Consider the following 15631-nt stretch of genomic DNA (forward strand, 5'->3'; position numbering starts at 1 on the left):
AAATTACTGCAGAAAAACAATTCCAAGGGGTTCACATACTTTATGTATTCAAAAAAATGTATTCTAATTCACTGTAGTGTTTTGTTTTCATGAATATGTGCATTTGACACAGTTACACAAATATCATGCGACACAAAAACATTGCAACTGCAAAAAAAAAAAATGCAAACTTTAACATGTGTGCAATAAATTAAAGTGATTGTAATGCTTTTATTTTTTTTTCATTAAAATAAAAAATATGCCATACACACCTGCTCTGTGCAATGGTTTTTCACACAGCAGCTCCGATCCTCCTTTTCTGGGGTCCCCCATTCATGCTCCTGGCCCCCCCCCGACACTTGAAGCTGCTTCATACGGGGGCACGGGACCCTTATACGTGATCGATCCCGAGCTGGGCTGTTTGTTTTTGTATTCAGAAACACAACCCGGCTCGGCCCCATCCCCCGCTCACAGGTTTTGACTGACAGCACTCTCAGCCAAGTCCGAGAGACAGGGCAGAGGGGAGAAGAGCTACTGCAGATGCGCACAGCTCTGGATTGAGATTGGGCTCAGGTGAGAATCTAGGGGGGCAGAGTGAGCTACCATTACAAGATTTTTTTACCTTAATGCAGGAAATGCATTAAGGTAAAAGACCTTTTACCTTTACAACCACTTTAAAAAACTAACCTGTTAGAAAAGTAGTTAAAGTGGTAGTAAAGTTCAAATTTTAAAAACCGCTCACACAGGTAGTATTTTTTATGATAACAAAAGAGACCCTAGTACATTTTAAACAACTGAACAGAGATGATCAAGTGAAGGAAAGGGAGGTGGGGGAGAGATTAAAGTAAATAGTTGGTTGCAATTCGATCTAAAATTCCTATAAAACTCACCTTTTTATCCAGCTCTTCCTTGTTGAATCCTAGCAGCTTGAGGAATTTTTCTCTTGCATCTTGTTCAAAGTTAACCTGAAATGATAAAAGGCCTGAAGGTGTCAAAAGAAGAGATCATAGAGGAAGCACTCCAAGACTAGCAAGGAAAAAAAAAAAAAAGGACTAGCCACCATGTTTTTAGGAAAATGACATCTACAAAAAGGTACAATTCTAAACTCCTAATAGCGGACATCTGGTCATCGAAAATCAGATACAGCATAAGTCCATGCAGCATAGTGGTTGAAATGGATCCATGGAAAACCATGACTTTTCTTATGTACTTGCATTTTTCCTGCTTTAGAAATGCAGCAAACTAAAGAACATCATGTCTGGTGTGGGGTATGGGGATGCTAACATTTCTGCTTGCCATTCACCTGAAGGTAGCAGCATATAACCCAGTCTTCCAAGACTATGCCGGTGTCCTGTACTGCAAGAAAAGGCTTTTACAGGTTAGTCAATAATCTTGTTCTTCACACCAGACATGATGTTCTTTAGTTTGCTGCATTTCTAAAGCAGGAAAAATGCAAGTACATAAGAAAAGTCAACATTTTTCCATGGATCCATTTCAACTAAATCTAAAACTAAATTAAATCTCCTATGAAATGGACAAAGAGGCAATCGGATTGTCTCAAGGAAGACGTATATAAAAGATGCATGTGTACAGTACAGACCATGTCCAAACCTCTTTGTAGGCGGACAAAAAGGCAGTAGGACAATGTACTGGTTGAGGAGGAAAGAAGTGACCACCTTAGCCAAAAGAAGGCCTTCGTTATAACACAACCTTATCCTTGTTTAAAACAAAGAGTGGCTCCATACATGACAAGGCTGCTAGCTCTGACAGCGGAGGTGATTGTGACAAGGAAAACCATCTTGTGTGTAAGGTCAGCCATGTGAATGTCCCTGATAGGCTCAAAGGGAGACCTCTGGACGGTCAAAAGAACCAAACTCGGATCCTTTGGTGTCCCTGCAGAGTGTCTTGGGGGAGCTATATGAGGGACCCCCTGCACAAAGGCCTTCTCCAGAGAGTGAAAGGGCAGCAGTCATTGAAGCATATGCCAGGAGCCGGAATATGTCCAAATACCGCGCTCTAGTCCCTGCTCTGCTGTGGCATTGTCAGACTGAACCTTGGTCTGGAGCTGATGCTGAAAGAATAGGCAATTGGCCTTAAAGAGTTTGTTACCCCAACATTTCATATTCCTGATATGTGCCTGATGTACTATGTACTTGTAGGAAAAGTATCTTGTTCTCTTTGAATAACCTCCTTTATGTGAAATCCCTGATGTTCCTGTCAGTTCCTCTGCTTTCCTATTAAAAACTGACCACACATGCAGAAGAATACACTGTGTTCAGTTCTCTAGCTGTGCTGGGAACTCAGCTTGCTCTCCTCCAATGATCAGATCTTTCCTGATGCGCTCGCTATTACCTCTCCAACCAGGTTACCTGGGTCACCAAAGTCACGAGGACTCCCCTCCAACCCCATAGGCTGGCAACAGTTGAGCATTTTCCAAGCGATCAGAAAAAAATGGCTTTCCTGACACCATGTTGGAAATCCACCACACCAGGGAGAGCCTGACTCCAGGAGACAGATGCATGGGACAATCCAGCGATTGGTTCTGCTTGTTCCACGCAACCAGAGTGCTGAGCTGGAGTAAAACTAAGAACAAGGCACTGCCTAGAAAGAGGTTACCATCTACCATCGGCCCTATCATCCCCATACACAAAAACGGTTTTGAGAGTTGCCTTCAGGATCGAGCAGAGGGACAGGATCTTAACATGAGTTTGGTGCGTGTCTATGCTCAGATGGTGAGCTGATGAGTCTGATCCAATGCAAACTTCTGAAATTTGAAGATACCCCTGAAGCTCTGCAGAGTCTGCATTGTTGATTGCCAGTGAATGCCTGGATGGAGCAATCCTTTAATAACAACTCATCCAAATAACCCACAATATGGTCACCCTGAAAGTAAAGCAGAGTCGGGGCAGTGGCCCGCACCTTTGTGAAAACCCTTGGAGAGTAGAGAGGCCAAACTGAGGTATCACTAGCTCACCACAAAATATAAAAAGTGCTGGCACGGGGAAAGATGGGGATGTGTAAACAGAAATCCTGGATGTCCACAGAAGCCAGGTGATCCCCCTGCTAAAGGTGGCAATGACTGACCTGGCTGACTATGCAGAGCCTGGAGGAAGACGTTTAGTGAACTGAGAACCATTAGGCCATCCTTGACCTTCAGAACCATTAACAGGCTAGAGTACTAACCATGAAACCTTTCCTTTGTGAAACCCCAGCTTGTACCACCTGGAGAGCACACCCCAGACCCAGTAACTGCAAAGGCTGACAGTCCTCAACTTGGAGATGCTGAGGCGCCCCATCACTGCTAGGGGGCTTGGAGCCCGAGTTATCTAGCTTGGGAGTCCAGGACTTGCAGCAGGTGTCACCTAGACTGTCCACACAAACCCCCAAAGCTGTGGGAAGGAATTCTAAACATTGCAGGACAGAAGGGTCCGTGAGAGTGGAGCCAGGGTCCTGCGCTATACCTTTAGACCACACTGCAAATTTCCATGAAGCAAAGCAGGTTGCATGACAGGGCTTTTCAGTGCAAAAGAAGCCTTAAGGAGAGATTTAAGTCTCTTGTATACCAAAGCTTCAAATACCGGATTATCTTCTACTGGGAGCATCAAGCACTTGTTAAAGCAGGCAATAGCAGGATTCAGACAGCACCGTCCACTTTTTTCAAAACCCCTCCTTTATCGGGTTTTGATGAGAAACCACATAGGAGGATGTAAACTTGTTCAGGATGCAGCCAGTCACCATATAAAGGGAATCTTCACTGATTAATTACCAGAGACCTTTGGCAGAACAGACACAGGTGACTCTAGCTCCAAGCAGCTGCGCACATCATGAATCAGGACAAAATGTTGTCCCCGAGTTTGAAAAATGTAGCCTCCCTTTTAAACTGAATCCTCAGACATTAAAAAGAGGGCTTATTCCCCTTTTCCGCCCCTTCCTGCTCTGCAAGAAAGGCAGTGGCAAGACAGAAACCAGAAACTTACCTGGGGAGAGATAGAAGGGAGGGCCTTTTCCGGCTCCTGTGGCTCGACGTTACCCACAGGGTAGTGATCTGTCTCAAACTTCACCATGCACCCTGATTAGGCAGGAGGTGTGGGGAGGGAGCACCCGAGGGGACTGAGAAGGCATCAGAGAAGGTAAAGTACACAGATGGGCAACAAGTAACCATGCAAATATAAAGTCCTCAGGGGATGCCTGTAGAGCTCCCTGGCCATTGGCAGATAGTGTGCTGGGATAGTCCTTTTGCCCTATCTGTTCATGTTCGGCCATATAGCAGTCAGGTGGATAGAGCTGAGGTATTCACGAGCAGCTGCGGTAGAAAGGGATAACACCCACCCAGTTACCCCAATCCCAGGCTGCAGGTATCTAAAATTGTCTGCAGACTAGCTGGTGTTGTAGAGTGAAGAGCTGGAGCCACAGAGGAAGCATTTACCCTATCAAGAACTACAGCTCAGAATGACCACTTGAGTATACCTCCTGCCTGGACGCCCCACCGCAAGACAAGGAGAGTGGAGCCAGCAGGAGAGGCCGTCAGATCAAGTTTCAGAAAACACATTTTTTAAACTGGTACAGCCTGCTTCCAGGGCTGTGACATCTCCAGAGCTGCAGTGTCATGGTTATGCAATACAGTTTTGTATATCAGCTTACCTGTCTCCATGTGTTCATCTCTAAAGATAAGCTGACTCTCACCTGACTGCTTTTATTAACTCTACTCTAGCATGGCTCCACCCAGCTCCTATCAGAGAACTCTATATTAACCTCTGCACTGCAGACCAGCCCTGCTGATCAACCTTTGTGTGTTTTGGCTTCCTGTTCCTGCCTGCCGTGTGCTCTATGTTTGTTTCTGTTACCGACCTTGGCGTGTTCTCTACTATTCCTGTCTGCTTGTGACCCTGACCTTTGGCGTGTCCCCGACTATCCCTGTTTGCCTGTGACCCTGAACCTTGGCGTGAACTCTGTTGTCCTTGTCTGCTTGTGGCCCTGACCTTGGCTTATTCCTTTACTATCCCTATCCTCCTGTTGCCTACTGTGGGTGTGAGCTGGGGGACCCAGGGGGTCATGACCTGGAGCCAGTTGCAGCCCAGTCCATCCTCACCACTAGAGGCTCTGGTGAACACCTGCTGGCTCTTAGACTCCGCGCCCCAGGGAATACTACTCTTATCCGAATCTAAAGGCTCTAACCCCGGTGGGATCCGTGTTGGTGTTCCAGCGTCCCTGGCCTCCTTACCACCCGGACTCCCAACCGCAGCAGTCAGCCGTAGGGTCCACTGCCTTGCGGTGCACTCCTGATCCCAACGGTGTGCATCTGTCACCTAGCCTCAAGGTGACCTGACAGTTTGATCAGCCATGGACCCAGCTGACGTGCCGCTTCCTGCAGCCGATCCATTGCAGGGCATAGTTCGCAGACTCGAGGCCCAGGAATCTAATCAGACTCAGGTGATGCGATTCCTTAAGGATCTGGCTTCCTGCTTCGAGCAGCTCCAGGCCTCCTTGGGAAACCCGAACCTGCAGCCTCAAGTACAATCAGCAGCTGCACCTATCGCACCAGTCGCAGCCACACATTCATATTTACTGCAAGCTCTGACCTGTTTCTCTGGGGACTCCAAGGCCTGCAGGGGCTTCCTCAGCCAATGTACCATTCATTTTGAGCTCCAGCTTCAAAACTTTCTGTTGGATCGGGCTAAGGTAGCCTATATCATTTCCCTCCTCTCTGGTGAAGCTTTAGCTTGGGCTGCCCCCCTGTGGGAGAAGAATGACCCGGTGGTTTCCAGCCTGTCGGACTTCTTGAAGCTTTTTCGTAATATCTTCGAGGAGCCAGCTCGGGTTTCTTCAGCGGCTAGTGCCCTTTTACGCCTTCGCCAAGAATCTTGTTCAGTGGGACAATATGCGCTTCAGTTCCGCATCCTTACAGTTGAATTGAGCTGGAACAATGAGGCCCTGGTCGCAACCTTTTTACATGGCCTCTCTGACCGAGTGAAGGACGAATTAGCAGGAAGAAACATCCCCGCCAGTCTGGACGATGTAATTTCCTTGTGCAATCAGATTGACATTCGTTTCCAGGAGAGGTCCCTAGAAAAAAAAGACGCCAGCACCCCCTAGGTCCTAGTCAGCCAGAACTCTTCTTGCGTCACCCTGTGGAGCATCCTCTGCCTGCTGAGGAACCTATGCAGCTGGGCCGGACCAGACTAACCCCCGAAGAACATGCTAGACGCAGAACTCTGGGCTTGTGTCTTTATTGTGGGGGCAAGGGTCATTTGCGTGACTCCTGCTCACTTCGTCCGGGAAACGCTTGGGTCTAATACATTTAGAAGATGAAGTATTGGACCCAGAAACATCACCTTCTCGTCTTCTTCTTCCGGTGTTCCTCCATGTAGTCCCTTCTCCCCAATCGGTCCTAGCATATGTGGACTCTGGGGCTGCCGGCAATTTTATGGACTGGAGAACTGCTTCTTCTATGAAGCTTACCCTTTCTCCCCTCGCTACACCACTGGTAGTCTCGGCAATTGATGGCACTGTACTCCCAGGGGGCCCTATCCGTTTCCAGACGCTACCCATTAGGATGTCAGTAGAGATACTCCACCAGGAGTGGATTTCCTTCCTCATTCTACCCAAGGACTCTACGCCCATTGTATTGGGCCTTCCTTGGCTACAGCTCCACTCTCCACATATGGACTGGGTCTCTGGGCAGATCCTGGCTTGGGGTCCTTCGTGTTTCTCTTCCGGTCTTCTCAAGGTGGTCCCCAAGGAGAGACTTCCCATTGCTACTACATCCATATCTTCTGATCTTCCCGCGGCATACAGCAATTACTGGGATATGTGCTGTAAGAAGTCTGCTGAGGTGCTTCCTCCCCACAGATCTTTTGACTGTGCCATTGACCTTGTCCCTGGAGCAACTCTACCCAGGGGTCGTACCTACCCTCTGTCCATTCCAGAGACCCAGGCCATGTCTGAGTACATCGCCGAGAATCTGGAGAGAGGTTTCATCTGGAAATCCTCTACTGCAGGAGCAGGGTTCTTTTTCGTTGCTAAAAAGGATGGTACCCTCAGACCCTGCATCGACTATCGAGGGTTAAATACAGTGACTATCAAAAACCGATACCCCTTACTTCTAATATCTGAGCTATTTGACAGGTTGAAGGGGGCTTCCATTTTCACAAAGTTGGATCTCAGAGGTGCATACAATCTCATTAGAATACGGGAAGGTGACGAATGGAAGACTGCGTTTAACACTAGGGACGGGCATTACGAATACCTGGTTATGCCTTTTGGTTTGTGTAATGCTCCAGCTGTGTTCCAGAACTTTGTCAATGAAATCTTCAGGGATCTACTATACCAGTTTGTTGTCATCTATCTGGATGACATTCTCATCTTTTCTGACAATCTGCTTGCTCACAGAAACCATGTCTGCACCGTACTTCAGCGCCTTAGAGAGAATAATCTCTATGCCAAGCTGGAGAAGTGTTCCTTTGAATGTCCTGAGGTCCTGTTTCTGGGATGTTTTGTGTCTAGTTTGTTTCTTCGCATGGATCCCGGAAAGGTCTCAGCCATTACCAACTGGCCCCTTCCTGCTAGCCTCAAGGCCACACAGCGCTTTCTTGGCTTCACAAATTATTATAGGCAGTTCATAAGGAATTACTCTTCCATTGCCGCGCCTATTATCGCTTTAACCAAGAAGGGTGCGAATGCCAAAGACTGGCCTCCCAAGGCTGTTTCACGATCTGAAACAGGCCTTTGTTTCTGGACCTCTCGAGGAGACCAAATCCTGAGGACCCATTTTTTACTGAAGTAGATGGGGGTGGGAGCTGTGCTTCTTCAGTTCTTTGAGAAGAGACGTCAACCATGTGCGTTCTTCTCCAAAAAATTTTCTCAGGCAGAGAGAAATTATGGCATTGGTGATCGGGAACTTCTTGCAATTAAATTGGCGTTGGAAGAGTGGCGTCATCTCTTGGAGGGTTCCCCTCACTCCATTACGATCTTTACTGATCACAAGAATCTACAATACCTACAGAATGCTAAATGTCTGAACCCCAGACAGGCCAGGTGGAGTCTCGATTACGTACAAACCTGGTTCCTGCAACGGTCGGGCTGATGTGCTCTCTAGGTCATTTGACACTTTGGACGAGGAGTCCACCCCTGATCCTGAGCAGATCATTCCGACCTCATGCATTGTTGCCCATTCTACCACCCTGGAATCAAAAATTCCTCCTGGCAAGACCTTTGTTCCCATGGAGCTAAGAGCTAAGATCCTTCGTTGTGGACATAATTCCAAGGTGGCAGGTCATGCTGGGTTTCTCCGATCCTTCCTGCTCATCAGTCGTCTCTACTGGTGGCCTAACCTCCGCTTGGATGTTAAAGATTACGTTAAGGCTTGTCATGTCTGTGCTCAGTCTAAATCTTCCACACAAGCCCCTGCTGGTCTTCTCATGCCCTTGCCCATTCCTAAGGAGCCCTGGTCTCACATCACCATGGATTTTATCACCGATCTTCCACTGTCGGAGAATAATACAGCCATTTGGGTGGTAATCGATCGGTTCTCCAAGATGGCTCATTTTGTTCCTCTTCCTGGTCTCCCTTCTGCCTTGGTTCCCATTTTTGTATGAGAGATTTTCCGCCTTCATGGTGTTTCGGACAGGGATGTTCAGTTTACGTCCCATTTTTGGAGAGCCTTTTGCAAATCCCCCAACATTACCTTGGATTTTACCTCTTCTTACCATCCCCAATCCAATGGCCAGACTGAGAGGGTTAATCAGGAGTTGGAGGTCTTTCTCCGTACCTTGGTCTCGGCTCATCACGATGATTGGGCATCACTACTCCTGTGGGCAGAGTTCTCCTACAATAATCATGTCAACGTCAGTTCTCAGAAAACACCCTTTATCACTGTTTATGGAAAACATCCTCAACTCCCTCTTCCTATGACCTGTTCTTCTGACATTCCAGCCTTGGCTACTGTTCAGGAATCATTCAAATCCATGTGGGCTGACGTTAATGATTCCCTCCAGAAAGCTGCCAACAAATTCAAGAATTTTGCTGACCGTCGCAGGCGTAAGCCGCCTTCTCCTCAGCCAGGAGACAAAGTCTGGCTCTCCACCAGGAACATCAAACTCCGGGTTCCTTCTCTCAAATTTGCCCCAAGATTCATTGGTCCGTACACCATAACTTCTAAACTGAATCCGGTTTGTTTCAAGCTCCAGATTCCCAAAAGCCTCAAAATCTCTAACTCCTTCCATGTTGCCCTTCTGAAGCCTTTGGTCCTCAATAAGTTCTCTCGTCCTCTCTCTACCGCAGCGCGGGTCTCTGAGGATAATCAGGAGTACGAGGTTAGCCAAATTTTGGATTCCCGACTCTGTAGAGGCATTCTCCAGTACCTTGTGCATTGGAAGGGGTTTGGTCCTGAGGAGAGGTCGTGGATCAAAGCTTCTGAGGTCTTTGCACCTCGTCTGTTGAGAAAGTTTCATTTGCAGTTCCCCTCTAAACCTGATCCCAGACGGGGAAGGGGGAGGCCTCGTAAGAGGGGGGATACTGTCATGGTTATGCAATAGAGTTTTGTATATCAGATTACCTGTATCCATGTGTTCATCTCTAAAGACCAGCTGACTCTCACCTGACTGCTTTTATTAACTCTTCTCTAGCATGGCTCCACCCCAGCTCCTATCAGAGAACTCTATATTAACGTCTGCACTGCAGGCCAGCCCTGCTGATCAACCTTTGTGTGTTTTGGCTTCCTGTTCCTGCCTGCCGTGTGCTCTACGTTTGTTTCTGTTACCGACCTTGGCGTGTTCTCTACTATTCCTGTCTGCTCGTGCCCCTGACCTTTGGTGTGTCCCCGACTATCCCTGTTTGCCTGTGACCCTGAACCTTGGCGTGAACTCTGTTGGCTTATTCCTTTACTATCCCTATCCTCCTGTTGCCTACTGTGGGTAGGCACTACTAGAGGCTCTGGTGAACACCTGCTGGCTCTTAGACTCCGCGCCCCAGAGAATGCTATGCTCTAACCCCGGTGGGATCTGTGTTGGTGTTCCAGCGGCCCTGCCTTCCTTACCACCCGGACTCCCATCCGCAGCAGTCAGCTGTAGGGTCCACTGCCTTGCGGTGCACTCCTGATCCCAACCGTGTGCATCTGTCACCTAGGCTCAAGGTGACCTGACATGCAGTCAAACACACTAGGAAAAAAACAGGATTTCTGGAGTGAGAGGGGTTATATTAGGTGTTCTAAACAGTTCTGCTTGCCAGCGTCTGATCACCTGAAGACAACACAGTCATCATCAAAACAATGCCTGTGCAGTGTCCTGCGCTGTACGATTAAGAAAAGCAGTTATGCATATGTAAGTCATGTAAGTCATTTTAGGTTACTGGCTATGTCTCAAACCTGGAGATCCTAGGGATTGTAAATATTGAGAAAGTCATGATTTGCGGTCTCCCTCTCACTGTAGATAAACAGAAAAGAAGTTTAAGTAGCTGCTCAAGGTGAATTGGGAATCTAGTGCTAGAGAGTTCAGTTATTTTATTTATTCAAAATTCAGTCACAAAGCTGTCCATTCTAGGCTCTGCAGGTCTAAATTTCTTCCAAATGTTTTGCGGAGTCTTGTAGTTCAAATTAGGAAATTATGTGGCACAGTTGACATCTATCCACTGTGTGTTTTGTCATGCTCTAAGAGGAAATACTCAGTAGTTCTGCAGTCATAAAATAAACTATAATACAGTACTACTGAGAATAGAAATAAGTACCTTGAGGAAGTTCCAGATATTCTTCTCAATTGCATGGGAAGAGGTCTGCACTTTATTTTGGCAGTAGCCCAGGAGGTTACCAGACAGCAAAGCTGCTTGTAGCTCACTTGATCGTGCCAAGAACTCCCTTTCAGTAGTCACCTGACTGATGTAGACCTGGCGCGTACTGGGTTCTTGCGTTGGTTGCACACTTATTTTTGGGTTGTCAAATGAAACCATTTTTCCACCAAACTGGAAGAGAACACATGGACACAAACAAATATTTACCAACTGATTGATAGTCACAGTTTAAAGGATCAGTCTGCCAAAATCACATTTCAGTTACAGAACGTGTCCAGGAGAACAAATTGACAACTTTCTTTTTCCAATAACTTTGGCGACTCTAGTGTGGAGCCCTCCTGGACACGTCCCATGCTCTGCTCCTATCCACCTTGGAATGCTGGATGTTTCCACTCCTCTTGCTGTATTTTGCTGTATGCACTATATAATTAAAATTCCCACTGGGATCCCACAGTGGAGCAACCTTATAATGGCCACAGCAGGTATGCAGACATGGAGCGCACGTGCAGAGAACGCTCAAAATATGGGAAACACATCTTCAAGCCCAGCAGTAGCCAATTTGAGCTGAAGCAAGTGATAAGCAAGTCATAAGTGTTTAAAATGTGCTGGCAGTACACGGGAGATTAGACACCCATCTCTCCTGTGGTCCAATATGCCCCACTGAACACTGCTCTAATCATCACTGTCGCTCTCTGAGCAGTGCCATTGAATGGAACAATGTTCAATGAGAAGTGTCAGAGAGCTTAACTGCAGCTCGTGTGCGGGAACAGCAGCCCAACTTTCCTAGTACTGCCAGGTTTCAAATTCCTACTGCAGCTTACTAGAAGTTAAAATTAAGGCTATTTATTACAGTATATGTAGCCTGCCTGCATTAAAGTAATTATGAAGATTTAATTGGACTTTAAATTTTTACCACCTCTCTAAAACTTTAATATCAGGTTTGAATGGACCGATTTTTGGACCGATTTTTAAAACCCCTGACTCTTTAGTGTGTTCCTTAACCACTTGCCTACAGGGCACTTTTTACTACCTTCCTGCCCAGGCCAATTTTCAGCTTTCGGTGCTATCGCACTTTGAATGACAATTGAGCAGTTATGCAACACTGTACTCATATGAAATCATATTTTATATTTTTTTCACACAAACAGAACTTTCTTTTGGTGGTAATTAACATTGGGTTTTTTATTTCTTGCTAAACAAATGAAAAAAAGACTAAAATTTTTTATTTGTTACTGTTATAAAATTTTGCAAACAGGTAATTTTTCTCCTTCACTGATGCGTGCTGATGAGGCTGCACTTATGGGCACTGATAGGCAGCACTCATGAGGAGAGCAATGCTGATGACCAGCAAGTGCGTTTACATTGTGATTGGGCACAGCTGATCATGTGGTAAAGGGCTGATGTGATTGGCCCTTTATCCGATCTGTCTGAAGGACACAGCTATCACAAAGCGCACTGGATGCAGCGTGGTTAACCACTTCAATATCGGACATGTTCACCCCTTTACTGCCCAAGCTAATTTTCAGCTTTCAGCACTGTCATACTTTGAATGACAATTAAGGCGTTATTTACTTAAACTAGAGATCAAAATCTGACGCAACTATGCATAGAAACCAATTAGCTTTCATGTTTTATTGCCAAAGTTTAATTGAAAAAGCTAAAGTTAGAAGCTGACTGGCTACCATGCACAACTGCACCAGATTCTGAGTGCATCAGTTTTAGTAAATCTCCCCCTTACTGTGATGCAACACTAAACTCAAATTACTTTTTTAGCATTTTTTGCGACAGATAGAGCTTTTTTTGGTGGTATTTATTCACCACTTTTTTTTTTATATCTTTTTGGGTAAAAAATTGAAAAAAAAAAATACAGAAAATTTGAAAAACACACAATTTGCAAATAGAAAAAAATCTCTCTTCTTAAATTTAGGCCAAAATGTATTCTTCTACATTTCTTTGGTAAATATAACCCAAATCAGTGTATATTATTTAGTCAGTGTGAAAGTTATGGAGATTACAAACTATAGTGTATATAGATTTGAAAATTGATCAATCCTGATGTACTGGCTGCCTACCTCATTTCTTGAGGTCCTAAAATACCAAAACAGTACGAATAACCCCCAAATTACCTCTTTTTTAAGTAGACAGTCCAAGGTATTTAGTAAGAGGCATGGAAATATTTTTTAATTTGCAATTTTTTGGCACATTTTTTGGAAAATGGAGAAATGAAATAAAATTAGTTTTTTGCATACTCTAACCAGAGCACTACAGCATCATCATATGACTGTTGTGGAAGTGATCAGGGACACTGACTGGTGACTGTACAAAAAAAAATGTTTTTTCATTTTTTACTATTTTTTTCCCATACTGTGACCAGGGCAGTGTTACAATAGCAACACTATATTACTCTGGGGAAGTGATCAGGGTTTTTTTTTTTTTTTTCACACTATAACAGTGATGATCACTGTTAAAAGCGATCATTTTTATGAATAGCATCCATTCATTCACAGGGTGTACTATTGTAGTGATTAGTCACAGTTATCACATGGTACAGATGCACGGATTGTCCCTGTCTGTACCATGTGATCACAATCACCAATCACAGAGATCATAAAAATAGTACACAATGCATGACTATGAATGAAACCATTTACAACAGTGTCTGTGGACAGAGCGGGTGACAGATTGCGCTGCAGCGCGGTGCAAGGCATGTGAGTGGGAGGACCACATATGACATCCACCCAGAACTGAAAAGGAGATGGATGGGAAGCGCTAGTTGTGGACTAAATAAACTAGAAAATAAGTGAGAGAAAAAAAATTAATAAAAATAGGAAAATTGAAAAAAAATAAAATAAACACCAGCCTACCTAATTGGATTAAACTGAAAAACCATAAATCAAAAAAGTGAAACCAAGAATAGTTCCTGTAAGTGTACTATAGTAATTAGGACCATTGGATACAATGTCTATATATGTACTATGGTAATAACACTGATTGTGAACAACCAAACAATAAGTATATCGTGATGATCATAAAAATAAAAACCCTATTGGAACCACAAATAACTGAATCATGTGAGGTACACAATAAGCATATATAAAAGTGTAATAAAAGTCCATATAAGTGAAAATAAGTCCATATAAGTGATGGCTCTTGTGACCAAATCTTGGTAGTAATGGTACTGTGGAAATTACAGTAAAACACCTTCACCGTCTGTAGATATCACCCAAAGTGCTCAGGGGATGGGTGTCCGCTTACCAGATGTAGTTGACCTAATTAGTGAAAAAAAAGTCAAATGAGCTTTAGCAAGATATTGCTTGCTGCAATGGAGAGGACTGTAGACTGGACTCGTTCCCTCACCCCATGAGGAGCTCACGATAGGAATATAAAACAAAATGTAGACGGAACCAAATAGTGTACTCCCGTTTATTAAAAATATTAAAAACAAACTTAGCCAAATGGCTGCTTACATTAGTGGTGCCATCGCCGGGAACTGAGGCTGGATAGCATGACAAGGTGGATGGACAGATGTCCCGCAGTGAAGCGCTGGAAGCCAATGTGCAATCCCACCTACGATGGAGTAATGGAGATGGAGTCTGGAGACCATCAATTACTTGGATCTCACTTTGGTGAAAAATAGGAATAGAATTGGCACAAGGACATTTTTCAAGGTCACCGACAGGAATGGCTTTGTGCCAACCAATAGTTGCCACCACCCTCAATGGCTGGGAGCAGTTCCCAAAGGCCAGTATATGCGTATCGGGAGAAATTGTGACAACCCAAGTGACTTCCATACACAATCAGAGGCACTTACTCAGATTTTGAGAGAAGTGATATTCCCTAAAAGATCTTACAAAAACAAAAAATCAAGTTTTATCTATGAATAGGGAATCACTACTAATTCCTAAGGATAAACCTCCTTTCCAAGGTGACCTTGCATTTGTTTTGGGGTTCCACAGACAGTATAGGCAGACAGTATTTCCCAAGGGGAAATGTCAGCTCCCTCGGCGTGGACCGGGTGAGATGCCGGCGCCTCGTTCTAAGGTAAGTATCTCATAAAGAGCTAGTATGCGGTGCATACTAGCTCATTATGCCTTTTCCCTTGCAGGTGTAGAAAAAAAAAAACAGCGGGTATACAACTGCTTTAAGTACATCTAAACACACAAAATGTAATATACTGTAGCTTTTCAGTCCTTAGATGTGATGGTTATATTAATTTCATTTTTTAGGCATTTTATCCTTGATATTTACCTGGCAATCTTCGAAGTAACACTCTTTCTGTCTTACAGTGGTACCATACTCAATTAGGGAGTAGCATTGTTAACCTAGGACAACACAGACACTTCCTCCCCATCTTCATTACATAGAGCGGGATATGTAGTTCACAGAACATAGCTAGGAAAGCTGCTAACGTTGAGATTTCGGTTCAGTACACAGAATTTACACTGCAGTTCTGGCAGAATCAACAGGCATTGTATGCACTTACATAAAATGTGGGAGTGACCCTCTATGGACTCCAAGAAAAGGATCATTACTGCGAGTACAAAAATCATATTTTATTTCTCATCCATTGGAGGGACACAGGAAGGCATTAAGATGTTTAAGTATATATAACCAGCGCTGTCTCAACAAATAAATAAATCACATCTAAGATTACAAATTTTCTTTATTTTGTGGAGGCAGCGCTGGTTATATATACTTACACATCTTAGGGCTTGTTCACACTTGACTAAAGTTCTGACACTCCAACACTTCTATAGCGTTTGTATGGCGTTAGTATGGGCTTCACACAGGCATCAATGAACTTTAGAATGGGGCGTTTTACAAGCGTTAAAAACGCTCCCTAAATGCCCTATGCGTGGTTTTCGAAGCGCTT

At 44.7% G+C, this 15631-nt stretch overlaps 1 protein-coding gene across 5 annotated transcripts in view; it reads right to left on the reverse strand.

Moving 5' to 3' along the window:
- The window catches only part of SEC31B (SEC31 homolog B, COPII coat complex component), a 387082-nt gene that overhangs the window by 173427 nt on the left and 198024 nt on the right, over positions 1-15631 (reverse strand). For all 5 annotated transcript variants that reach the window (XM_073596586.1, XM_073596585.1, XM_073596584.1 and 2 more), the window contains 2 exons: positions 10699-10929; positions 870-944 (listed from right to left, as the gene is read on the reverse strand). In XM_073596586.1, the coding sequence (XP_073452687.1) occupies positions 870-944; positions 10699-10929 (306 nt within the window). The remainder of the gene's footprint in view (positions 1-869; positions 945-10698; positions 10930-15631) is intronic.

The sequence above is a fragment of the Aquarana catesbeiana genome, linkage group LG08 (genome assembly GCF_042186555.1).
Source record: "Aquarana catesbeiana isolate 2022-GZ linkage group LG08, ASM4218655v1, whole genome shotgun sequence".
Classification (NCBI taxonomy): Eukaryota; Metazoa; Chordata; class Amphibia; order Anura; family Ranidae; genus Aquarana; species Aquarana catesbeiana.